This window comes from Pantherophis guttatus, chromosome 3, assembly GCF_059756535.1.
Source record: "Pantherophis guttatus breed Tessera chromosome 3, ASM5975653v1, whole genome shotgun sequence".
Classification (NCBI taxonomy): domain Eukaryota; kingdom Metazoa; phylum Chordata; class Lepidosauria; order Squamata; family Colubridae; genus Pantherophis; species Pantherophis guttatus.
In genome coordinates, this window is record NC_142065.1 from 162,374,926 (window position 1) to 162,402,658 (window position 27,733).

Genomic DNA, 27,733 nt, shown 5'->3' on the forward strand with positions numbered 1-27,733 from the left:
CAGCCCATTTTTCCTTACAGAGTTATTAATTACAGTTACATGTAATTACATGTACAGAATTACATGTAATAGGTGGTTACCAACCAGTGGTCCCCAATCTTTATGGCTTGGTGGCCCAGCAGGGGGAGAGAGGGGAACCAGCCCATGTGCGTCTGTGCCAACCATCATTTGCGCAAGTCGAGCTGACCATGTGTGCGTTGGCCAACTGCTCACATAGCCCAGTTCCAATTGGGCCAATCATTTAGGTCAGCAATTCTTATATTTAAAAATACATTTTTAAGATGATATACCTACAGAATATATGTATCAAAGAATAAAAGCTACATCGTTTACATTTTTAAAAAGGTCCTTAGCATTTTATGTAACCCGTGTGATAAGGGACATTATCAATTCAAACAATTGATTAAAAATGCTGTTAAAAACTATGGGACATTCTCTTGTTTGAACCCAAATCCTAGATAACATCAGATGTTGTCACAGTCATCTCATTGAGATCTGCCCCTATGGAGCCCAAACCTAAACAAATATGAGCTATTTTATAGGCAAATTATTTAGCAAGTTTATCATAGGCTTACAAATGAATCATCTTGCTTATCTATCCCCATCAAGAGATAAATCATCTTAGTAGTTTAAAACGGGTCCCAAACCCCCAGGCTGTAGCCCACGACTGGGCTGTGGCCCAATTGGAACTGGGCTTTCTGTGCTCGGTACTGCCTGATTTTAGAACGGTTCTTTGGACCAAGGCGACACTGCTGCGTCGATTGCATCGGAATAGCCCGGCTCGCCCAACTGCAAGCCACGATCGCCATGGAAACGCCTAGCCGGTAGGAACCTGCAGAGCAGCACCTTAGGGATGTGAAGAGCCAGCAAGAATTACTCATCCGAACACCCCGCGAGGCCAGCGCGATCCAGGTAGGGATGCCCGCTCAGACCACCATCTACTCGAGCGGGCGAATGAGAGACGCGGAAAGCAGCTTCCTTCGATTCCACCCCCGGCCGGTGTTGTATAACTTCCGCAAAACGGACGACTTCTCCGTAGATGCGGCGGGTGCGCACACACGTGCCTGGCGGGTGACCCTGCCTTCCTTCATTCATTGCCGCCTCTCTTGTCTTCCGGGGTTTGGTGGTACGGCTCCTGCGTCAGCTGCTCCCGACGGCCTCACGAAGCGGAGGCGAAGCTTTCCCACGGGCGCCTTTCGTTCTTGGAGCGGAAGATCCGCTGCCTCCCCCCCCCCGCCCCAATCTCCCTCCCTCCTCGGTGAGTTGTAGCAACGCTCAGAATCGCCTTGAACAGCGAGATGGGCGCAAAGAAATCTGACATCATCATCATCATCATCATCCTCATAGCGCTGAAAGGTTGCCTTGTTTGCAGGATCGAAGGAAGGAAAATAGAGGAATTCTTGTTGGCTGAAAAAGATTCGCCTTTCGATCACGATTTACGATTCGAAATGATTTCAGTGTTGTTTTCCGAGCTTTCTGCGCTGGGAGAACTTAAGGAAGCGCTGTTGATGCTGCTCCTCCAAGCGAGAAATGGGTCGGGTTCATGCGTGGCGCTGAGGCGTGATTTGCGTGGGTCGGTGTCACGCGTTTTGCATTGCCAAGCCGTTGCCGCAGTTCATCACGGCGGAACTAAGCAAATCTCTTTTGGGCTTCCGGCGTTGAAGATGGGTGTTCTTTGTCAGATTTCATTTTCGTGACAGGTCACGAAGTAACGAGAAAAGCTTTGGAGTTTAGCATTAATTTTTTCAATGGGGTGGGTGGTTCATCCACTCAAAGCAAGGCGGAGGAAAATGAGGAGCTGCTCGATGAAATATTGGAAATTGTGCCCAGCAATCGCCTTGTGCTCCTTGATCTTCTTTTGGGAAGACAACTATGTTTGGCCCCAAGGTGTGCTCTCTACTTCGTGAAGATTTAGTTGAGGGGTGTCCAACCTTGGCAATTTTAAGACCTGTGGACTTTGGGAATTCTGGGAGTTGAAGTCCACAAGTCTTAAAGTTGCCAAGGTTGGACAACCCTAGTTTAGCTGGTCCTAATGAAAATTATGGTAATGCTGAACTAAGTTGACCCAGAGAATGTCAAAAGGTGTGATACAGTGACCTGATAAATGATACCCCCCCTAAAATAGTTTATTTCAAGGAGTTAGAATTGGGAAAGAAAGAATGCTGTTTACTTTTAATAAGTACATATGTGTACTTATATGTCTGTGTATTTTATTGTATTGTATTGTATTAATTATATTATATTATATTATATTATATTATATTATATTATATTATATTATATTATATTATATTATATTATATTATGATATTATTACCGTTGTTGTTAGTCGCGAAGTCATGTCCGACCCATTGCGACCCAAGGACAACGTTCCTCCAGGCCTTCCTGTCCTCTGAAGTCCATTTAAGCTCACGCCTACTGCTTCAATGACTCCATCCAGCCACCTCATTCTCTTCATTTCATTTATTAGATTGTCATCCCTTTCTTCTTTTGCCCTCAGTCTTTCCCAGCATTAGGCTCTTCTCCAGTGAGTCCTTCCTTCTCATTAGATGGCCAAAGTATTTGAGTTTCATCTTCAGGATCTGGCCTTCTAAAGGGCAGTCAGGGTTGATCTCCTCTAGGACTAACCGATTTGATCACCTTGCAGTCCAAGGGACTTACAGGAGTCTTCTCGAGTACCACAGTTCAAAGGCCTCAATTCTTTGGTGCTTAGCCTTTCTTATGGTCCAACTTTCACAGCCATATATTGCAACTGGGAAAACCATAGCCTTGACTATAGCACTTTTGTTGGCAGGGTGATGTCTCTGCTTTTTAGTATGCTGTCTAGATTTGCCATATAATAGTAACAGCCAATTTCCTGGCAGTCTGGTTTGCTGCTTATCAGTCCCTTCCCCCTCTCTTGCAATTCCCTCTGCAGAGCTGGCTTCCAAGCATGAATGCTGATGTCTGAAAAGGGAAAGCACTGTATTAAAGGCACACACACACACAAAAAGAATGTTCAAAGCAAGGGGCATAGTTTTGCATCAAGGAAGTGAGTCTGCTCAGAAAGGAGGAAGGCATTTTCTGTTGGCCTTCCATCCAATCTACATTATTAATCTTGGTTAATTGTTATGGGATAAGAATTGCCTTAGAAAATAAGGTGAGATTTTTTTGATGGTCTCTGGAAATAACTATCAATTTGGCTGGACTCCTTTGACATTCTTGCAACCTACATAAAAAGCATAAAATGAAATGAAAGAAAATGGAATGTACCACAGCTATAGTAATGAATAGAAATTAAATGGTTATTGTTGCAGTATTGTATTAATTTAAATATTAAATGATTTACAACTGTTCTTTTGATAGTTACAGAAATAGTACCGTATTTTTCGGACTATAAGACACACTCCCCCCCCCATAAAGTAGGTGGAAATGTCTGTGTCTTATAGAGTGAATGTTGCTGAAGCCCCACCCACCCGCAGGCCCCCACCCTTCGGCCTCTGCCTCCTGGAATACCGATGATCAGCTGTTCCAGGCTGCAGGGATTGCCGCCACTTATCACTGTCTCTGTGTGCCCCATTTTCAGCCTCTGTGTGTCCTGTTTCTGGCCTCCGTGTGCCCCATTTTTGGCCTCTGTGCGTCCCGTTTTCTGGACATCCCATTTGGTGGTGATAGGCAGCAACAGCAATCCCCGCTGCCTGAAACGGGCTGAAAATGGGGCACACAGATCCCCGCAGCCTGGAACAGCTGATCATCGGTATTCTGGGAGGCCGATCCAACTGCCAATCAGCTGTTCATGCTAAATCAGGCTGTGCTGAAGCTGACCAGGCTGTTTGCTGTTTGCTGCAAGGAGGCAAATTGCTGGGAGATAGAGGCAGATTTCCCCCCCCCTTGTTTTCCTCCCCAAAAGCTAGGTGTGTCTTATAGTCTGGAGCGTCCGATAGTCTGAAAAATATGGTAAATTTTACTCTTTCAGTTCTATTGCTCAGTGATGAGCAGATAGTCCCAAAGGTGCTTTTTCAAGAGGCATCTGGACTTTCTGGTTTTTCTTTGAAGACTTTTTGCTTCTCATCCAAGAAGCTTATTCAGAGCTGAAGATAGGAAGCGAAATGTCTTCAAAGAAAAACCAGAAAATCCAGGTGCGTCTTGAAAAAGCACCTTTGGGGCAACCATGACCTGGATGACTGAGGATCTCCATAGATATTGAGGGAGTAGATAAAGCACTGAAAAACCCTTCAGGATTTCAGTGAAAAACTCTTTAAGTGTGAAATGAAGGATGGCTCTTTTGGGTAGAGAAACGGGCACAAAGCTAGAGTAAGGGCTCACATGATGGAGATTTACAGTACAGAATCAGAAAATGTCTGGTATGTAAAACAATTTATGGTCAACAATTTTGAGATCAGAATAGCCTGGTTTAAAGTTGATCAGCTTTTGATCCATTCAGAATAGTTATTTTGAAGCCAAAAATTTCAATTAAAAAAAATATATATCACAAATATTACTATTTCTCAGTATTTTTTGCTGTATTTTACTATTTCTCAGTATTTACACATTTTGGTGATAGATATGTCTTTTTAGTATAATTCAGTTATTTTATTTGGTAAATTTTTAAAACCTGTCACTATAAAATATTATAGAGTAATGCCATGCACTTTGGTTAGAAGAATGAAGCTATACAGTATTGAATTCAGTGGGGCTTCTAACCAAGTCACTTTTAAGCAATTGTGATACGTTCTTATTTATTGCATTGTTGAATTGGGATATATAAGTGAATGAGGCTGATAATGTAGTTTGTATTCAGTACAGCCCTATAAAATTTATTTCCTTGTTTCTTACAGGTCTTTTTGCTGATGAGAAGAACCACATGAAATACACAGTAATGTACATTTGATTTAGGACATGAAAAAAGGGACATTGGTGATACTTCTATGGAAAATGCGCTGCACTAGGCTGAGATGGCAATTCTAGGCTTAAGTTCTATGAACCATTATTCTTTGAGAAAAAGAGGCATTTTTATGCTGAAACTTATTTGTTTTACTCTGACAGTATTCATTTTCTGTGAATTTTTAATTTATTATGTAGTTATAATTCAATGTCATTGGCCCAAATTGAAAAACCAGACTCTGGGGACTAACAAACAGAATTCACATTCTGTTTTGAAAACCATCTTTTTATCAGATCCTCATTTGCTTGGTAGAATCAATGGACATTGGTTGGACAAGCTAAGGAGGTAGGAGCCAAAATATCAATAACTTGTTGCTCTTAGTTTGTGGAAGCATTTGCTGCATGCTGAATAATTAAAGTTACAAATCTAAACATTTATAAGCTGATCATCTACCTTCTAATTTATTGAATGTTGATTCAGTGTAATATTGCTAAAATCTCGGTGTAGTTGCTCTCATAAGAATGGAAGAGTGAATCTTATAATTCATTGAGCAAAATTTCCCACTCATTATTTGAAGGAACAATCATTTTAAATATCTTCTTATTTATTTCATGTTGCTTTAAAACCAAAACAGTGTTCAAGAATACAGGTGTTCTGCAATGTTTGAAACAGCTTAATACTGTGATTTTAAAATTATTTATTTAATTGATTTATATAGTCACCCATCTCAGTACATGGCTCTGAGCAGCTCACATGAAAACAAATAAAGATTTATAGACATATAAAACACATAGCAGCCTCATAAAATAGCCCTCAGCACAGCCAAGAAAATATTTAATATACATGTGTTGCATAATAAAATATTGTTATTTCTCATAATTTTACAATAGTTTATATATGCTGATTTTTTCTTGTTTTATAAAAGTTGAAAGGAGATGAGAGGGAGTTATGCAGGAGGCAGAGGGCAGCTGCTCTTGGGGAAAGCAGCCCTGAGGTTTAGTATCAAAGTTGCCTTCCAATTCCTTGTGCTCTGCCTCATAATTTATTTTATTTTATTTTATTTATTGGAATTTGTCAAACAAAAATGAGAACAAGAATAAGAGAATAAAAATACAATTAACAAGGACGATAGGCACGTTAGTGCACTTATGACCCCCCCTACTTATTCACACCCCCTCTACTAATCAGAGCCCAGAAACACTAGTTTCAAATTGTGGTTGTTGAGTGAAGCAATCACATGGGCTTAACAAGCAAAGCAATCACATCTTAACGACTGCTTCACTTAATGACCACATTTCCAGTCCCAGTTGTAGTATATCAAGGACTATATTTACTAGCATGTTGTCATCATTCATGTTGTTGTATATTTTCCTGAAAAATAAATCATGTTACAGTAGCCTGTCACCAAGTTACATAATTTTGTCTAACTGTCCTTCCCAATCTCTTTATTACACTGTTAATTTCTCCGGTGTCTTCAAGGTCCAAAAAGTTTCCATTTTATATGGTGAGGTTTTTCCCCTAATAAACTTTTCGTCAGTCTTCCCATTCTTGCTGTAAGTCACAGAGTCTAGGTAGGTGGTCTGCTGTTTTGGGATGTCAGGAATTCACAAGTAATTTGAGAATGTTTGCTCCCTTTTGAATTTGTGTTGTAATAATGGAAGTCACTATTTTTTTTCCTGCTAACTTTGGAATTATAATAATTTAAGGTGTGATTATTTCCTTTCTCTAAAATGTATATGTTCCACCCTTATATTAGTATATTAGTAGTTTAACTGGTCTTTGGGCGTACCAGGCCATTTTCAAAGTACCTTCTTCTATTTCTTATTTGACAAATGCAATTTTCCCAACCTTCTCTTAGATTCAAAATAGCACTTTTTGAGTGAGTCTTTGTTGTTCTCCAAAGTAAGCAAAACCCTAAAACGTAGATGTTTGTTCATCTAGGTTATTAAAAATGATATCCCATACAATGTTAAAAGAGAAGGCAACTCTGTATCCAGCTACTTTTAATCCAGATTTTATACTTGCTTCATAATATTTGTAATGTTAATTAAAATATGGTGGTTTTATATTTTTTTCTCCTGCTAGGGAATGGCAAATGGAGAGGGCCTTCCAAACTGCCCTCTGGCTTCTGCAGCCAGAAATAGTCTTTATCCTGGGCGATATCTTTGATGAAGGAAAATGGAGCTCTTCCCAGGTTTGTGTTCCTGAATTGGTCTCCTAGCAAAATAGATGCTTTTAATAAGTGAATAAAAGCCCAGGGCCAGGAGTAGTTACAGTTCTTTATTAGAATCTTAATTACTAAATGAAAGCTGTTTATAATTATGGAAGCATTGTCAGTATTTAAATTTATATTTATAGATGGTACTTTGCACAATAGATATGTCAACTGAGAGAATACTGGCAATGTTGATATCAGTTCTTTTAGCACAGATAACTTTTGTGTATTATTGCAAGTTTCTATAAATTGCATTTTAAAATGAACCTTAACAATTCCCATTTTCTGGTCCTACACATCAACTCAAACGCACCTGAAATATTTTCTTAATTAACCATTTTACTAAAGTATTCAGATAATTCATGTACAAATACACACACACACAGTGTGTGTGTGTGTGTGTGTGTATGTTTGTGTGTGTGTATTAGGAAAATGTGGACAAAGAAAAATGCAAATGAAGTTTGTAGGTTTGTGAGAAGGAAAAAACCAAATTAATGAAGAAATAGAATAGAATGAAAAATAAGAAAAAAGAGCAACTGTATAAAATTGAATTTGACAGATTTGCGATTCCTACCAGTAGTAGTGATTAAATTCATCAGCAAGAGGATACCTGTACGTTATTGACCAAGTGTTTCTTTTAAAGTGAAACACTCTTTAGTTTTTCCCTAATGATCAGTGTAAAATTCAGTAGATGTCTTGGGTAGATTATTTTTATGGCATTGAAGCCAAATTTATATTCAGAACACTGTTCAGAAAATGAATTGTGGTTTGGGATAAATTGGACACATTATGGACAAATAGGGCTAATAAATAAAAATAAAATATGTAGAAATCTATGTTGAGTTGAAAAGGTTTTTTATGGTTCTAAAAATTACTCTAATATATTAGTATCTAAACACTCAACAGCCCTACATGGAAAAAAATAACTTAATGCAAGCTGCTGTATTTAAAAAAATTAACTGGTGTCCTTTATCTTCTTTTGAGATTTATTTTTTCTGAATACAATGTAGGAAATAGTTTGTTTTCATTTTTAAAATATAAAAATGAATTTCAATATAAATATTATGGAATTGCTTGCTTTATCTCAAGGCATTGTCTACTGGCCCTTTATTCTTAGCAAATTCAGGAATAATAAAAACAAAAACTTAAAAATAATAACCAGTATGTATTTTTATTTAAATAAGATTCTAGCATTTAAATTTTTAAACATGTTTTTTTGCAGGCCTGGTCAGATGATGTGAGGCGGTATCAAAAAATATTTTGGCATCCAGACCACACAGAAGTATTTGGTATTGTTGGCAATCATGACATTGGCTTTCATTATGAGTGAGCATTGTGTTAAAATTGTGGGATATAGATTAAAATATTGGTTTGTAGTGAAGATGGTCCACTTTTTACAAACCAAATTGAAGATGGAGAAATTTTGCTCTAATTCAATCATAATATGTTTTCTACCTGCTAGGAGTTATGGTGTTTATTACGGTATAATGAAATGCTGTGTCTTTTATTATACGCTCCTAGGATGACATCATTCAAGTTGGAACGTTTCTCTAAAGTTTTCAACTTCTCTTCAGAAAAAATAATAACTCGGAAAGGGATAAAGTGAGTGTAACTTTTTTTTTATTTACTGGGATTTTTATTATTGTGCCTGGTCTTTGTACCTGGGCATTTACAGCAAAACATTAGTTTCATGATGGCATCACATTACATTTTATTTAAAACATAAACATATTTTTAAGGTTAATTTTTGGCTATCCAGAAAATATTTTTAATGTATTTCTGCTGAAAGGGTAAGAACTATTGCTTGTGATCTGTTTTTTTCCCTATCTGGTATTAATTTCTTAGCCATATAAAATAATTAATTAATAAAATTTGTTGTAATTCTGCTCTTAATGTTTGGGTTTTAATTGAACTGCAGCCCTTTATATAGATACATGTATTCATTTCCTATTATTATAAACAGTATTTTAAAATTCTGCATTGTTTAAACTCCATTTTTATATCACTGTTAATGCCTAGTAACCAATGATACATTGATTGGGTTTTGCCCATCAATGACAGAGAATCATATGAAGCTTCAGTGTTAAGATCAATATTTATGATTATATGTATCCACTGTGAGGATTATTTTTCTTCCTTGATCATTCACTACTTTGGGCAGGTTCTGAGCAAACCCATGGAGAATTCTCCTCTTATTTGTAACATGGCCCTACTTGTCTATTGTAACCCAAAGGTATTATGTATAGTACAAAGAAGTATCTGATGGAAGGAATTTTCTTCTGCATCTTCCCAGGCCTCTTTGGAGGATAGGAATCCACTTGAGCGCATTATCTTTCCAAGATAAGGTTATGGGATCTTCTAATTTATTGGCAGTAACTTGCATATTTCCTTCTTATATTTTTAGCTTTCTTATAGTGAACAGTGTTGCTCTTGAAGGTGACGGGTGTATAATTTGCAGAACAGCAGAAGCCAAACTCATTGAACTTTCCCACCAACTGAATTGCTCATTGAAGGTAGGCATATATCGATTTTTGGGAAAGCTTATCAAGGTAAAGAACAACTCCTCCAGAATTATTTTAAACTAAGCCCTTCCCAAATTATTATTCACAAGCTTTCAGCAAATCTCAGACTTTTCCTCTAAAAATGATGCGTTCTCTTCATTGAAATGAATGAGAAAGTTCTTATGGGTGAAGGTTTCTGTCCTTGGGCATTGGGAAAATCAAGATGAAATTGTGGATATCAATAGAACAGCAGCGCTATCAAACCTGCTGTTCTTTTAGTATTGTAATCATCTTCAGAAATTTAGTAGATGGAGAGAGAGAGTCCTTTCTAAATTATACTAATTTTATTTATGGATTTCTCAACCTACAGCACTTCCAAAAGTAAACCCTTGATATAGCAGGGCTTACCTACTATTTAATTAAATCAGATAGTTTGGTATTTGTTAAATTTATAAAGAACTGAAGATGGCATACTTAGTGCTCTTTCCTCTGTAACGGGTTGAGAGGGTAACTTTGAGCAGAAGGAAAAGCAGTAACTGAGTCTACTGTCAGACAAAAGAAATTTGAGTTAGACAGAATTGTAATTTAAGAAAGCATCTCAGGCCTGATCTCCCCCCTTCCCCAGTTCCCTTGAAGATAAAGGGAGGGTGGGGAGAAGCATATTCACATTTGCAGATTTTATTACCTTAACCTCATAAATAAAAGTATTAGAACTCAAAAATTTGGTTTCCTTGTCTGATCTATCTTGAAGGGCTGACACTCTCAAGTGCTTATAACTGCTTTCTTGTTTTGTGTATTGTATGCATAGACATTGCTCTAAAACCTCCTGGGAGATTTCTGCTAAAATATACTTATACATCTTGTAGACATTTTCTGCCAGTCTCTGTATGTAACTCAAGTGGTACCTAAAACTGACTCACCCATTCTTTGAACATGAAAGAAGTATCTTCTTTTAGAACATCCAATTTTATATAGCTGCATCATCTCCTCAATTCTAATGAAATACTAAAAGTTTTCCTTAAAAACCATGACAACATTTTTATTGGTTGCTCTGTGTAAGGTACATATTAAATAATTTCTGATTTTTGTTGGCAGGAACAAAATCAATATAAAAAAAGCTGTAGTAATGTGGATAAGGTCCCAATCTCGGCTCCAATTCTATTGCAGGTAAGTTGATAGAATGAGATCTCTGTACTTTATTTGCCATGGATATATTGAGAAACTTTATTTGGAACTATATTGTACTTTTCCTTCTTCTCAGCATTATCCTCTTTACAGAAGAAGTGACTCAGAATGTACAGGAGAAGATTCTGTTTCCCTGGAGAAAAAGAATGACCCCTTTAGAGAGAAATATGATGTGCTTTCTCAGGAAGCTTCCCATAAGGTATTTTTGTTTTCACCACAGGCTTTGCATTACTTAAGAGTTAACTGTTGAGTTGTGTTAACAATTTTTTTTCCCCTTTTTTTAGAAGGTACACAGTGGAATTTCTTTTTTTAAGGAAATATTTACACACAAGTACAATCACAAAGTAATCTATGCAAGAGGGGCTTTCCTTTGTCTTCAAGACATCTTGAGTTTGGGAGACATTCTTCCTCTTTTATGAAAAATGACGGCATATTGTTGCATTGTTAAAGAAAGATGCTGAACCATATGTGGGAAGTTTTGTCTTTTACTGTATTTGCTTACAAAACATTTGCCAGTTTTCAATGATACAAATCTATTTAAGGAAGACCTAATTTGTGCAAAGCGTAGAGTCTACTTTGCAACCAAAGAGCCTACTTTGTAACTTTGTACTAGGAGTCAAAATTGTACACCTCCGTTCTGTTGGATTGCAGGTGATGGACGTTAGGGATTCTACTTCAGCTTCCTGAAAAACTCCCTGTAACTCCATCTGTCTAGGCCAGTGATGGCTAACCTTTTTGCCAAAGCGTGCCAGGAGAGGGGGGGTGGGGGAGGGTTGCACGCGCACGTGCCCACGCGCTTGCGCACGCAACCCCACCCACCCCCGTTCCTGGCACATGATGGCCTGGTAGGCCCGTTTTTCTTTCTTACCTGGCTCCAGATCCTCTCTATGCAACTGGGAAGGGCGAAAACAGCCTTTCCCACTCCCTTGGAGGCCCTACGGAGGCTGAAAGGTCCCATTTCCCAACTCTCGGTGGGACAGGAAGTGACATTTTTTGCTGTCCCCAGCCTCCAGAACTGCTCTAGGAGTCTCTAGGAGCCTCTCTAGGAGTCTCTGGAGGCTGGGAACAGCAAAAAAGTCACTTCCGGTCCCACTGGGAGTCAGGAAATGGGCCCTTTCAGCCTCCGTAGGGCCTCCAAGGGAGTGGGAAAGGCTGTTTTCGCCCTTCCCAGATGCATAGAAAGGATCTGGAGCCAGGTAAGAAAGAAAAACGGGCCTTCCCCACCCACCTCCAGGCCCTCCAGAGGCAGGAAACAGCCTGTTTCCCTACTTCTGGTGGGCCCAGAAGGCCCGAAAATCAGCTGGCCAGCGCGCGCATATGCCCCAGAGCTGAGCTGGCGTGGCCACTAATATGGCTCTGCGTGCCACCTGTGGCACACGTGCCATAGGTTTGCCATCATGGGTCTAGGCCATCACATTACTAATGAGTTCTAATGAAGAATCTTGATAATGAAGAATCTATTGAGGGATATCCTAAGGAAAATATATATTGTATCTTTAAATATAGGTCTTGTATGTTTCACTGCCTACAAATAGACAAAAGGGTAGGGAACAGGCTAAGTAGAGTCATTCATGGTGATTGAGTGTAAATGAAGCTTGGGTATACTGTTCAACTGCTTCTTGATGTGTCATGAAAGCAGTGACTAAATAAACCATTTATGATGTGGAAACTATTGTCCCTGACTTCATTCTCCCAAACAACCTAAATAGCTAAGATTAAACTATGCTTGTTAGGCATTTGCCAGAGCCTCCAATTTTGAACCAAAAAATCATGCAAGACATTTCTGCAATTTTGTCTCAGTCTTTGTGGCTCGAAGCTCTGCTGGGTGGGAAAGTTTGAAATCTGAGATCTAACATATCTGATGAGTACCATGAAGCCAAAAGTATTTTAGCTTCAAGCATATCACCCCTAGCATGCTTATTTGTTCATGATATGCCAGAGTGAAATCAACCATTATGTAATGGTTCCCCGAGCCCTACTAAGTCAAAGATTCCTGTGTAATGCTGAACCATTCTTCTTTCAAAGACATGTTGGACAAGTGTTTTGGAATCAGCTATGTGTCAAAACTGAGTTACTTCTGGTATTACTGAGGCGATCTGATAGTACTTTATGGATGGATTGATAACAACTCTAATAAATTAGTACTGATTAAAATGACTGAGGGGAAACTGAAAGCAAGATGTGCTGTGTGGCGAAGTTATTTCTTAAAGTAGAAATGGTAACAGTGCTGTTTTATTCCACTTTATAGCTATTGTGGTGGTTTCATCCTCGATTGATTCTGAGTGGCCATACCCATAGTGCCTGTGAAGTGCTTCATAATGATAACATTCATGAAATCAGTGTTCCATCATTCAGTTGGAGGAACAGAAACAATCCTAGTTTCATAATGGTAAATTTAAATAATGTTTATTTTATCAGATATTTTTTCATAATATAAATCAACATAGCAATCAGCTATTTTCTCAGACTGATGCTACCTGTAAAAAAAAAAAAAGCAAAATAGAACAGCTCCTTCCATCCTCTCCAAAAGTACACTTAAGTTGAATACAAAGCACCCGCTTTATAAAGCACATACACATGGAGAGCCGTCTAGCTTGTAGAGTGCAAAGTAAGGTTTATGGTCTACAATTCTAAATGCAAGCATATTTAGTACGTTTCTATAAAGAGGATGCAGTGTAAACAATCTGACTACAACAATCATCAGTAGTCTGCAACAAACAGTATCGAGACTTGTTTTTGCTTGACTGATTTATTCACAAGACCACCTTTTCCCTCTGGGATTCTTTGTTTTTCAAAAGTGCAAATTATATTATAGGGCAGCAAAATTCTATTCAGAGGAACTTAATTCACAGTTTGCTTTGGGTATACTAGATTACAATTCTTAATAAACCCGGAGCACAAAAAAAATTCTTGCTTCTAAGCCTTGTTTTAAATGATGCTATTTTCAAAACTGATTCTACGCTAACTTTACTTTTTCGGCTCCTTGAGCTTCAGGAAAGGCAAAACAATTATAGCTCTATTGTAATTTTTAATTCATAGATGAAAATCTGTCTCATTTTAGGTAACATGACTTTAAACTGTTCTCCTTGAGCAGCATACTTTCACCTATATTTTACTTAAAGTTCTTAATTAACAAATAATCTAGCAGGTCATGTTTGTAGCACTCTTGACATGTGGATGCTTACCTATGGGGCTAGATTATCCATAATCCCACTCCCTTCCCAATTCTATAAGAATAGAGCTACGTTGTATTTTATTTCATGCAATTTCAAATGCTTGGTTCCCCCAATTATATAGCAACCATTAGTATAATTAAGGGTTTTAAGCTGTTAACTATATAAGTCTTCCCTTGTCTGGTCAAACAACAGCTGTTGTGTTCTGGAAGGTCCTTTTTCACATGGCACAAAATGTTCCCACAGGGCAGTTCAGTGCTTAATTGCAAAACAACTATCTTTAGAAGTTTCAGAGTTGTCTGCATCTCTTGAACCATGAACAGTTGAAAGTACTGCTACTTTAAGAAGAACTCAGCTTCCCTCTCCCTTAATAGAATCTTCAGTATCTACAGCCATTTGCCTCAGACCTTCTAAACTCTTGCTTCCATTTTCCAGGGCAGCATAACATCAACAGAGGTCTCGCTCTACAAGTGCTTTCTTCCATATGAGAACACAGTAATAACCATTTACTGTACAGCAGGATCTGTGCTGGTGGTCCTCATTCTGGCTCACTTTCAGCCCCATCTTTCCCCTTACCATTTTGTTCAGCGTTTAATCACTAAGTATAAAGCACTATGAAAAGTCAGACACTTGGAATCAGTCACTGACACACCAAAGCTAAAGAACAATCCATCAGACTACATTCATGCCAGCAAATGCGTACTTGAATTGCTAGCCCAAAGGCAAACTGCTCTTACAGACAGAAAGCTCTAGACAGTTGATAGGACTTTTTTTTTAACTACAGGATAAAGTAACTGCTTCATGCTGTACAAAAATATTGTAATCTACAATCAAACGAATGGTTTTCTTGCTAAATTTTTTTTTGTATCAAATATGTATATTAAAAGTTTGTAACTGTACACTAAGCTCTACAAGCCTCCTTTTGTGTCTGCACTAGTGCCCTATGCTGTTAGAGGCTCAGTCTTTGTAATAGAAAAAGAATTTTAAAGTGTTATTGCTGCATGACCATCTGAAGTGGTACTTCATTTCCTTGATATCAGCAATACAAGATGCAGTTATTTTACAGCAAGGTATTACCAAAACAGAAGCAAAACATAATTATAATAGCTGACATAATTTTCTACCCTCACAAGTCACTTTTAAATTAGATGTAAATAGTTTTAGATGGTAGTCATGTGACAGCATCAACAACAACAAAAAAAACCTTTGCTAATAAGTTTGCAGAGTATTGGCAAACCAGGTAGAAAACTGAAAAGAAGCCTCTTGCACATTCAGAATAAGGGTGTGCACTCTGTATCCATGAACACATGGACTGAAGCTTGGTTGAACATTTCCCCTGGAATAAGATGTAAACAACTACTGTTAGATTCACACAGAGTTTTTATGGTATGACTCAGTTTGCGTGACTGACTATTTCCCCCAAGAGAAATAAACTTTATCAGAAAACTTTGCATTCCACTCCTAAATGTTTAAGTCCTATCTGATTAATAGCATTAAAAAAGTGCTTAAGTATGCAACTTAAAAAGGCATTATAAATTAAGCTGTAGAAATTTATAGACTTGGTTTTCTTTATCTACTTATATAAACTTTAAAGAGAATTTTATTCAGTAAAGAAGAGTTTAGGTTAGCCTTCCTCAGCATGTTGCCCACCTAAGAATTGAGACAACAGATCCCAAAATTCCCAGGCATGTTGGAAAGAGTTCTGGAAGTTGTAAACAAAATCTATCTAGAGGGCATTAGATTAAAATTGTCTGAACGATAGAATATAATCTGTGACATTTGCAGCAAACAAAGAAGGGATACAATTATAATAACTCTACCCTATTCCTTTCAATAACAGAACCATTCTTTTTTTTTAAAAAAAAATCAGGCAGTAGTTTACATTTTCACTGCTTTGTTTTTAGAGGAAATATGAATCTTTAGACTGGTATGTCTTCATCATATCAAAATAAGTGTCTTTCAATCATCTTGGAAACAACAAGGTTATGACTGAATACAGTATGTCAAAGTACCAGTTTCAGAGTGGATCTAAAATGCTTCAAAATCAGAGTACCTTGACAGATTACTAGCCTGATTCTTTCGCAGAGATACAATTGTTTCTCAGTTTCTAAAAGTGATCTGGGGTTATATATGCAATAAACATGCCTTTCTAATTTAAAAATAGTTTCACATTATGCCATCAAAATATTTTAAGAGTAATTTATCTCCATAGCAAAAGGCAAAGATAATCCAAGTGTTATAATCTATGAAGTTCTGAATTTGTTATTGCATCTACAAATTTTAAATATTGGTTCAGATTTTCTCAGGCACTGGAAACTGTACTCTGACATAATGCCTATGTATAAAATATAAAACAATCTCATAGTTACTGAGAAAGGCATGCCTTATTGCTACACCAATTCTTGCTTTTATGCTGAACTGTACCACAACTTATTTTGTGAATGTCATTTGCATAAATTATTCAAGTTTGAAAAATCATTATGATTCTACAATATTTAAAATTAAACCATTTTCTAAGATCTGTTTATTAAGAGAAATAAATACGTCATTTTGTAATTCTCTTAGGCCAAACACAAGGATTACACCTTTTTTCTTTCTTGCAATTTGCACAATAAAAGCAGCTGTTGCAACAAAGATTGAAAAAAAAACCTTATCTAATGGTGCCTTTACACATTCACAATCTGCAATTGTGAACGGTTTATGAATGACCAAAGAATTACTAAACATAATTTTAAAGGTAAAACAAGATATTCCCATGAAACTAACACCAGGTTGCAATTTGGACACTTAAATCAATTTTTAAAGCTGAGTATGAAAGGCTATTGCTGCCACAGTAGCAGCAATTACTTACTTGGAAAGTTAATATGACTAAAATTTGCATAATTTATAATTTTTATACTAAAGAACATTTTATATAAATCAGAAAAAAAACCCTAAACTCTACAGAGTTTTTTTCAAACCTCCAGTCACTGCTGTAGGTAGAGTTGACATCAAGCTGTACAGCGCAATCAAAAACATACTTACATCTTAGCTCATTTTACAGGTACAGCCATAATCAAGGCACAAAGATCTTCTACAAGTATTTTCTTCAATAAAATTGTACAAAATAATATTACACTTTACAGTCTGTACAATATAATAAACCAGCAGTAAAACAAAAAAAATATATATTATATATTATATATATATTATATATATATTTATATTTTTTATAGAAGACTGATGTCCAAAAATGATCTAAATTAATTGAATCATTTGTGGACAGAAGAAATATGGTATGTGAAGGTGAATTTTCTGCCTAAATGCAATAGGCTGAAAAAGTAGCTCTAAATTCAAAAGCCTGAGGTGTAAAGAGACTCTTAGCTCCAAACCTCCCAAAATTGCTTACCTACTCTATTCCTGGGCCAGCAATGGCTTAGAAGAGGAGGTCACTTCATCAGTTGACCTGCAACTCAGTTCGTTAAAAACTCAATGTAATAAATATCATAGTGCTGCTACATCATGCATGTATACATCCCCAACAGTATTTTCTAATTCTGAAGCAAAGTGCATTATTCCCTTTCTTTCTGTCCATCAAGTACTCTTCAGTGTCATGACACAAAAGGAACCCTCCAAAAACATTCTAGGTATGACAGTGTCATCTAACTAGCAGATACCAGCTTGAACTAACAAGTCTGCTGAAAAAAAATTAGCAGACTATGTCCAATTAATTAAACATAAACAAAAATTTACAACCAAACCAAAGGAAACAGAGGTAGCCAAAGACTTCAGTGGAATGACAAAGAAGTGGCATATAAAAATAAAACACACATATTGTCCCTAAAGCATGGGCTGGCTAGAAAGTCTAATAAACGTAAACGAACTGAGGAGGCAGATGGATCTAGTATCTCTTCCTCAACTTCATCTGAGGAAGCCAAGAAAGAAAGATGCTTAAAACCACGGACTCCATGGTGTCCTTAATTACAATAGTTCATACTGGCGAAGATGCATTCTCTGAATGATGTCTCTACAATCATTGAATACTCTCCGAATATTTTCTGTGTCAATTGCACATGTGAAATGTGGATAGCAATAATGCTTTCCATCTCCGGTTGCCGTACTTATTCGCTGTAAGAGATAATGAAAAAGTTGCTGAAAACAAAGTTGGATAAAAGCATTTCTGGGAAATGACAACAAGATGCGGGAAGACTTGATCAGTGTAGCACCACCTCAAGCTAACATGTCAAAAAATTATGCATTAAACACATTTATTCAAGGAATGCCTGGATGTTCCAAAGATAAAACCCCCAACTTGTCTAAAACTGAATAAGTAACCAGACAGTAAACTGAATATATTAACTTTGCAACCTACTCACCAGGTAAGCTTAGCCTGATTTTCCACTAAAAAGTCATACAGTACTATAGGTTTATTTCACTGCAGCTTATTACAACTCACAGCTAAAAAACACACATAAAAACATATGAGCAGTTAATGTTTCATGTATGGCCACAATCAAGACGTTGAGGGTAAGAAAAGTAGGGTTTTATGGTAGCATGCTGCTTTTGTGTGTGTGCATACTTTGCATAGCTTATAAAGAGAGGTGATGATTTTAAAAATGAACTATAATGGTTTGTAATTCAATGATGACTGGTTTCAAGATAGAGTTGTTTTTATAACGATTAAAGCTTATAGAAAAATAAAACATATCGGTATTCAAACAAATTTATAAGTTAATACAATGCTAAAAAAATCACCAATACTTACTAAAAATTCATCCCGAATAAAAAACTTTGCTCTTGTAACTTTGGGATCTTCTCCTGCATCTGGTGTTGCTGTAATAAACATAGATCTATTCAAATATATGCAATATAAATTTTAAAAATGTTTGCATGGTGCCTTTATTTTCATGCAAAACTGATACATATATCGGGAAGTCACAATATGGTCAGAATATAATGAAGCATACTGGGTTCAAGTTGGCAAAGAAGTGGGACAATACTTTCCCCTTCTTTATTCAACCTATTTGCTACCATCTATATTAAGGAAAGCTGGATTCAAAGTAGATGAGTGTGATTGTAATATTAGAGAAAGAAAGTTCAATAATCCATGCTAGGGTGATGATACGACTCTGATATGCAAAACTGCAAAGGAGCAATTGGTATGTGAATGGAAATAAAAGTTGGGCTTTGACGAAGCAAGTCAGAGTCTTGATACTTTTGAACTGTGATGTTGGATTACGCTCCTGAGAATACTATGAACAAACAAAGCATTGATCATTGAACAAATAAGGCATAAATTATGGGGAGATGTAGTTCTCTGGAGAGGATTCTAATGCTAAGAAAATGGAAGGAAAGAGAAGAGAATGACCAGCAGTAAGGTGGGTAGAGTCAATGATTGTACCACTGGAAGACCAGTTTAGGGACGGAATATCATGCAGAAAAAAAATATCTATCTAAGAGCTCATACTGACTTGATGGCACAAAAGTAATCAAGCTCATAAATATTCAAATTATTTAAGCATAAGAGACTTTAGTTAAGAAACTTACCATCTTCAGGTACAGTGTAACGTGTAAATTCGGGAAAATAATCTTCAATTTTAGACTTCCCTGCCAAGACTTTTTCAGCAAGCATGTCTTGTTTGTTCAAGAACAAAATGATAGAAATTGTCCGTAACCACCTGTGAAGACCCAAAAATTAATTCAGAGTCCAACACAGTTAAACAGATCTATAACATCTGCTGACTTTTATATTTTCTAAGAGAAAACAGCCATCTAAGGAGGAAAATCTTTTTTTGGACCAACTGGAAGTTAAGGGATATACATTGAAACCAAATATTTATTAAATCTGATTGATGTAACTGATGTTCTTTGAGATAACATCATTGGCATAAAAACAATATAAACTGATGCAATTGCTGTACATTGAGTCAATTGTCCAAACAGCTTTTGAATGGGAAGTCCATTAAGTCAAGATTTTACTACATCCCATCAATCTCTGTTTATAATGAACCAGGTACTAATCTGAAGGTTGCAACAATTATTGAAATCAGAATAGAAATCTTGATTTGTTCTAACAGATTTTTCACAAAAATCCTCCACCCATCCTAGATACATTTTTACCAAACCAATGCAGCTGATTTATGCATGTATCTTGCCTATTGTTCCAGATGCTTTTGAAGAGGTCTAAGGACTCGCGCAATCTGTTTGTGTTGTTGTCTTCTCTTATGACCATATTGTAGCTGCTACAGGCCACAACGAAGATAATAGCTGTGACATCTAAGGAAGAACATACCGTAGATCAGTGATGGCTAACCTTTTTTCCTTCGGGTGCCAAAAGCGTGCACGTGCACGCTATCGTGCGCACGCATGTGCCCACACTCATAATGCAATGCCCCTCCCGCATGCCCCTCCCCTCTGCAAATGTGCGTGACACCCTCCCCACATGCGCAAGCGACCCCTGCATGTGCGCACAACCCCCCCTTTTGGCCTCACATCCCAAAACAGCACTGGGGGCAAAGCCTTTACCTCCCAAAACGGCTGGGGTGGGGAGGAAAGCTTCCAAAAGGGCTGGGAGGGGGGAAAAAAGCCTTTGCCTCCCAAAACAGCAGAGGGGGGGAAAGCTTCCAAAACGACTGGGAAGGGGGAAAAAACCTTTGCCTCCAAAAATGGCTGGGGGGGGGGGAGGGAAAAAAAGCAGGGGTGAAATGCTCCTGGTTCGGACCGGATTGCCCGATCCGGTAGTGATGGAGGCGGGTGGTTCGGAGAACCAGTAGCAAAAATCCCTGCCCCACCCCCATGCCCAGCTGAGCCGCGTAATCATCAGGCTTTTTTAAAAAAATCCTCTGCCAATCAGGCAACTCAGCTTGGATATTCAGAGCTGTTTAAAAGAAAAAAACTTTTTTTCTTTTAAATGCCTCTGACGATCCAAGCTCTGACGATCCCAGCTGAGTTGCCTGATTGTCAGAGGGTTCTGCCGATCAGGCAACTTAGCTGGGATCGTCAGAGCCTTTTGAAAGCATTTTTTACAACCTCTTCGCCAAAGAGGTTGTAGAAAAAATGGTTTTAAAAGTTTTTTTTTAATGGCCATGCCCACCCAGTCACATTACCCCCAAGCCACGCCCACAGAACCAGTAGTAACAAATTTTAGATTTCACCACTGAAAAAAAGCCTTTGCCTCCCAAAACAGCGGGGGGGGGGGAAAGCTTCCCAAACGGCTGGGAGTGGGGGGGGAAGCTTCCCAAATGGCTGGGGTGGGGGAGAAAGCGTCCAAAACGGCTGGGAAGGGGGAAAAAACCTTTTGCCTCCCAAAACGGCTAGGAAGGGTGGGGGAAGCTTCCAAAACGGCTGGGAAGAGGAAAAAAAGCCTTTGCCTCTCAAAACGGCTGGGGGAGGAGGGAAAAAAGCCTCGCCTCCCAGAACATCGCTGGGAGGGGAATCTCTGGAGATCTGGGAAGGCACAGTCAGCAGAAAGTGAGGAGAAAGGTAGGTCTCTCCACGCATGCCACTTGCAGGGCAGACCCGAAAATCAGCTGGCCAGCGGGAAGCAATTGCACATGCGCAGTGGAGCTGAGCTAGGTGATGGCTCGCGTGCCCGCAGAGAGGGCTCTGTGTGCTACCTGTGACACGCGTGCCGTAGGTTCACCATCACGGCCATAGATAGAACATAAAGAGTAAGAATCAGAAACACTTATGCTTCCCACATATGATGATAAATGCAATGTAAATTATACATATAAACCAGTGTAAATTATACGTATAAACCAGAAATGTAAAATTTGTTATTACTGGTCCTGTGGGTGTGGCTTGGTGGGGGGTAATGTGACTGAGTGGGCGTGGCCAACTTTTTTTTTTAACTTTTAAAAGCATTTTTTCTACAGCCTCTTTGAAGAGGTTGTAAAAAAAATGCTTTTAAAAGGCTCTGACGATCCCAGCTGAGTTGCCTGATCGTCAGAGGCTTTTGTTTTCTTTTAAAAGCATTTTTTCTACAACCTTTTTGGCCAAAGAGGTTGTAAAAAAAATGCTTTTAAAAGGCTCTGACGATCCCAGCTGAGTTGCCTGATCGTCAGAGGCTTTTGTTTTCTTTTAAAAGCATTTTTTCTACAACCTTTTTGGCCAAAGAGGTTGTAAAAAAAATGCTTTTAAAAGGCTCTGACGATCCCAGCTGAGTTGCCTGATCGTCAGAGGCTTTTGTTTTCTTTTAAAAGCATTTTGCATTTTGCTTTTAAAAGAAAAAAAAAGCCTCTGACTATCAGGCAACTCAGCTGGGATTGTCAGAGCCTTTTAAAAGCATTTTTTTAACAACCTCTTTGGCCAAAGAGATTGTAGAAAAAGTGCTTTTAAAAGAAAAAAAAAGCCTCTGATGATCGCGCGGCTCAACTGGGCATGGGGGGTGGGGAAGGATTTTTGCTACTGGTTCTCTGAACTACCTGCCGCCATCGCTACCGGATCAGGCAATCCGGTCCGAACTGGGGGCATTTCACCCCTGATATAAACAAAATTATGAGATTTTATAAAGGATGAAACAATAAGCCCCGATAAATAAAAATAATACATATTTACAATAAGAAATAAACAAGCATTCAGACCAAATACAGAATGTGAAAATATTTCTTACCATTAAAGCATTGGATCCATTTTCTTCTTTCATCTCTCTGTCCACCTACATCAAACATGCTGTTGAAAAGCCAGAGACTATTATTTCTTTGTGAATGTACAAAGAAAATCACTTTTGCCTAATGTGCACTTACTTTTGCAAATGGAAATGAAAAGGCAATAAATACTGCATGAAAGCAAAATGGAACAATGTTTTGTAATATCTGCTGTCAAACTTTAGTTAAGTCTCATTTCAGTATCTGCTGTCAAACTTTAGTTAAGTCTCATTTGACCAAAACATATCTAGGGCTACGTTTTGGTCAAATTTAGGAAAGGGCAGACTAAATAATAGGTGGCTATTTAGTGTTGATTAGCTCAAATGAAAATAGAGGGGAATAGTGTGGCTGAGTAGAAATGTAACAGCAATTCTAAAGCTATATTCAAAGCTAAATAAAAAGAGTTGGGCAAATCAACTTATAGAGGGGGATTCCTGTGTAAGGAAGGATGGATGAGCTTTTCAATTTCAGTGACAATTTCAGAAACTTTTGCAATGTATTCAATATTATTACAATGATATGAGCAACAGTATATAATAATATAATCCGTAGAGGTGACTATCCTTGAGAATATTTTAGACAAAAACGAACAGGCAGCTTTGATATTATTAAAATTATTAGGTAAGAAAAAACTTACTACAGCCAAAAGAATAGAAATATTAATAACAATAGTCTGTGTGCACTATATTATTTATGAAAGAGTTTTCTTATTTGAAATTTTAAAGTTGTCCATTAAATTAGCTCTATCAACTAATGCATTCTTGTTCTTTAAACTCATTATATATGAACTAATAGAAATATTAGTTTCTATATTAATATTCTGTATTTTACTAATTTTCTATACTAAATTTAAGGTCCACAGACCAATATATCAAACAAAAATACTTAGCAAATATTAAATAATGTCCTATGTTAGAAACATTCTGGGCAGCATTGACTAATGAATATGTATTGATCTCTTACCTCATATATCATAAATGAGCAATTTTTTTAAAAAAACCCTCATAATTAAAAAAGTTAATTATGCCTGCATTCAATTGTTTCCACTGTTTTATAAAGCACAAATTAAAGATCATTATTACTGTACTTACTGAAAATTTACTTTGTCTACTTGGAATCTTGTCTCAAAAATCCCAGAAGTCAAAACCCTGCATCTTAAGAGATCCTAGAAATGAAAAACAATTGGGCCTGTGAAGTTTTCCATTTTAATTAAGCAAATTTGGCCTGAAAAGAAATGTGGTATATCAACAATTTCATATAACTAAAGCAGTGAGCACATGCTACTGTATGAATTCAAATCAGATAATGTCGAAGATAATTCTGAACAATTATTTAAATAATAGACGGAATTATAATGTGACAGGCACCAGCAGAATTATTTTACTTTTTGTTCACGGAATGGGGTGATTTTTTCACCCCAAAATTCCACTCCACCTCTTAAACCTCTTAAACCTTTCCTCAATTAAAAAAACAACTTGGCACACAATAAGGGAAGTGTTAAAGCCTTGTGGACTCACAAAGCTACTCTCAAAATTCCTTTTCTACTGGAATCATAAAGAACAATTTTAACAAGAACAACATATATGACTTGTTAAACTATGGCTGGGATAAATGAATAAAAAGATTATTGAATTCAACGTATTTCCCAATTTAAGCCTCCTTGAATTCATATAATTTATTAAAGGTGACTCTCATACTAATTCACATTTGTTACTCCATTTTACTCACCTGATCTGTGGGTGTGTAATCAGGCAGACTGACACTGTCTATTCTTTCTAGGAAGCTGAAAGAAAACATACATTTTAACCATAAAAACCCAACATTGAAAACATCAAAAACTGCAGTTTCATCTCCATTCATATTTTTATAGATAAAGAGCAATAAAGTTGCAGCCATAATGGACAAACATAATAAATCACAAAAATACAGTTTTACTTGTCATACATTATATTAAGGAGAGTTTTTTTTCACACTGACAGATTATCTATTTTGATGCAACCAATCAATAGCTTCCAGGGAGTCAATGTTTTAAACACTGTTCAGACAAAATTTTAGGAATTATTGACTCTCATTAGATTTTTGCTCATGCTTACTTTCTAATCTAGGGATTCTAGAAAAATATATTATTCTCACAAAATATATAGGTCCATCAGGGAAGTGGAACTGTGATAAATTCCTTAGAGGAGATGTAAGAACCAGCAAGATCAGAATCTGATTTACCTAAGTATGCAAAAACTATTACCATGGCAATAAGATGGATAATAAGACTTAATGAATAGTAGAGCACTGAGCAGGAAAGAGTGCTCTAGTATTTTTCCAAATTAACAATTTAACAGCACTTCACAAGCTGCTGGGGGGAAATTGCAGCATCCAGGTATTTGAAGAATAAATGAAAATCAATTACAATTGGGGATGCCAGTTTCTTTGAGTAGTAAAGACATTTAGAGCATTGGCTAGACAGTATGTAGGGGGCACTTGTTAGATAATAACATGGCTACTTTGGTCCAGTGGTTAAAGCATCAGCTAGAAAAAAGGAGACTGTAAATTCTAATCCTGCTTTAGATATGAAAGCTGGCCAGTCTCTCTTTTTTAGCCCATGATCTCAGGGTTGGATAAACTGCTTGGTTCATTCCTACTGCAACCAATGGACCAATACTCAGTTGATTTTTTTTTTTTTAAAAGCAAATAGTGCACTTGAAGGGAAAATGCTAGGAAAAAAATTCACTAACAAAGAAACACCAGCCTTCATGCCACATTGAGACTCAATAGCAATTAAAATGTCCAACTACTCTAACTGCTCTTTCTGACCCCTTTTTGCAAAGCCCAGCAATCTGGATCTCTGCTATGAAATACACCTTTTCACTGAAAGCCAGGCAGGTACTGAATATTCTTTGACATCTTTGTGCCATTTTTTTCCCCTTGGGTGGTTCATAGAAATCCTGTTGCTGACTATAGCTGTTAGAAAGCCCCTCCCCCATTACAAGCATGACAATCTTTATTTTTATAATCCCCATCTCTACATCCTGTTATTTTTAAAAAGGCATCAGGAAACAAAAAAAACAAAACAAAAACAAAAACAAAAAGAAAGAAACTAGATCCGTAGTCAATTTTTTTTTTTTTGCACTGAGGTGCTTCTGGGTTGAATAAAATATAGAAAATCTAGAAAAACATTATTTTCAAACAATTTACATGGGAAAGATATACAAATTAATCCTCTCTCCCAATAGGGGAACTCTCCTTCACATGTACCTCTGCTGTTTTCCTTAAAAACAACAACAGAATAACAGAGTTGGAAGGGACCAGAGGTGACCTAGTCCAACCCTCTGCTCAAACAGGAAAGCCGATGCCATTTCAGACAAATGGTTGTCCAATCTCTCCTTAAAAACTTCCTGTGTTGGAGCACCCACAACTTTTGGAGGCAAATTGTTTCAATTGACTGTCAGGAAATTTCTCCTTAGTTCTAAGGTTGGTTCTCTTCTTCTTTTAATTTTAAGAATGTTTATGAAAGGGAAGTAAAACATTGATTGATCATGTCTGAGCTATTCAAGTGAGGGTAACATTACTTAAAGGAAAATAGGTACATTTACAATAGTTATTTGGCTGTTATGCTGATATACAGTTTAATATCTATATAACTAATATTTGTATGCATCCATTAAAATAATATTTAGGATGTGAAATTAAATGATCTGATTACATAAGTTATGTAAAAATATTATTTAAAAGTAAATACTCTACAACTGTATAAATTATGCTCTATAAATTACACTTTACTTCAAAGACATGCATTTCAGATAAATAAATAACTGTATATATGTTTAGCATACCATACTGATGTTATAATAGCAATTATAGTTTACGAAGTTTTTAAATATACACAACTGAAATTTTTTCCTCTTAGACAGTAAATTGCAAAACACAATCTGAATCTGTATATTATAACTAACTGGGATTCTAAACAAAATATGAAAAGTGACTGATCCATGCTTAAGTTTTTTGAAAATTCCTTGGGTGTCCTTTGGACTTCTTTCCAAGTAAATATAGACACAAGCAAACAGTAAGACTTGAATTCTCTATTCAAATTTTATGTTTATGGCTTTAAATATTTCAAGCAGCATAGCAAGCCCTTTTTTGCACTGTTTTATTTATTTTGCTAATATAATTGCAATCTGCATGAATTAGCTTCACCAATAGAACCAGAAGTATATTTTTAAAAACTGCTTCATGGGAAGTAACCAGCTATGTGACAAAGCAGCCATACCATTATTAGCACAAGTGAATGAATTGCATATGGTATACCATATGATTGACTAAGGGCTAGAAAGAATGATAGTAAAAGCATATTTAAACCAGAATTTTATGTAGCCTGTTAATTATTTATTTACTGACTGTTTTGCCTGATACACAAAGCTAACCAAGCTCCATGGAAAGAAAATCATAACCTGATAACTTAAGAAGGGCTAAGCTTGGTTTCCTAAAAGATAGCTGGAACAATCAGTGCTCAGAGATCACCATTAGAAATTGTGGCATGCTTTTTTTCTAAATCGCCTAAAGAGAGGCAAATGCCCCCCACTTCTACTAATAGATTCATATTAATATTCAAAGTGAACAAGATGTAGAAAAAAATATCTTTATCATCTGGCCATTTCCATCTCAAGGGGAGAGGAGGAAATGAGAACGATTAACAGAAAACATTTAACATCTATGAAAATCAGGGCACAGCAATGCCATGAGCTGAATAACATGACATGTCATATTGTCTTCCTTCTTTTTAGTCTTAATTGTGGACACAACCACATCAGTGAGCTACTGTTTCCATGGTCGCTGACTGTATGCCCCTCATTACTGGGCCTGTCCTTTTGCTTCTCGCTTCTATCCCTCTCTCGCGTGCATGCTGGCTCCATACGAAAGGTTGGTTCTCTTCTTGATTAATTTCCATCCATTGCTTCTGTTCCTGCCTTCAGATGCTTTGGAGAATAGATTGACCCCCTCTTCTTTGTGGCAGCCCCTCAGATATTGGAATTCCTTTGTATTTTGTGCTAACAAGAAAAATTCTCCAATGTTTTTTTAAAGATTATATACTGCTCAAAAAAATAAAGGGAACACAAGCAGAAGACATCCGAGATCTGAATGAATGAAATAGCCTTATTAAATACTTTGTTCTTTAC

The 27,733-nt window shown here is 37.0% G+C and overlaps 2 protein-coding genes across 6 annotated transcripts in view; one reads left to right on the forward strand and one right to left on the reverse strand.

The window, feature by feature from the left end:
• The first annotated feature begins 965 nt into the window (after window positions 1–965).
• MPPE1 (metallophosphoesterase 1) lies at window positions 966–14,837 on the forward strand. Of its 3 annotated transcripts, none has more exons than XM_060682047.2 (10): window positions 966–1,258; window positions 4,818–5,209; window positions 6,950–7,058; window positions 8,302–8,405; window positions 8,601–8,681; window positions 9,484–9,592; window positions 10,676–10,747; window positions 10,842–10,964; window positions 13,014–13,154; window positions 14,374–14,837. In XM_060682047.2, the coding sequence occupies exons 2-10, from the start codon at window positions 4,935–4,937 to the stop codon at window positions 14,554–14,556; spliced, it is 1,197 nt and encodes a 398-aa protein (XP_060538030.1). In that variant the 5' UTR covers window positions 966–1,258; window positions 4,818–4,934; the 3' UTR covers window positions 14,557–14,837. The 3 variants fall into 3 exon arrangements, with proteins under 3 accessions (XP_060538030.1, XP_034285326.1, XP_087747433.1); XM_087891307.1 differs by lacking the exon at window positions 966–1,258 and adding an exon at window positions 1,363–1,573; XM_034429435.3 differs by lacking the exons at window positions 13,014–13,154; window positions 14,374–14,837 and adding an exon at window positions 11,050–12,939 and having other exon boundaries at window positions 1,047–1,258.
• GNAL (G protein subunit alpha L) overlaps window positions 2,449–27,733 on the reverse strand; it is a 116,807-nt gene continuing 91,522 nt past the window's right edge. The window contains exons 6-12 of one of the 3 annotated variants that reach the window (XM_034429432.3): window positions 24,294–24,348; window positions 23,657–23,730; window positions 22,532–22,590; window positions 20,073–20,193; window positions 19,465–19,595; window positions 18,683–18,750; window positions 2,449–2,946 (exon numbers count right to left, since the gene is read on the reverse strand). In XM_034429432.3, coding sequence (XP_034285323.2) covers window positions 2,881–2,946; window positions 18,683–18,750; window positions 19,465–19,595; window positions 20,073–20,193; window positions 22,532–22,590; window positions 23,657–23,730; window positions 24,294–24,348 — 574 coding nt within the window. In that variant the 3' untranslated portion in view covers window positions 2,449–2,880. Of the gene's footprint in view, window positions 2,947–17,497; window positions 18,046–18,682; window positions 18,751–19,464; window positions 19,596–20,072; window positions 20,194–22,531; window positions 22,591–23,656; window positions 23,731–24,293; window positions 24,349–27,733 lie in introns of those variants that run through there. The other 2 variants (XM_034429433.3, XM_034429431.2) reach the window with 2 other exon arrangements.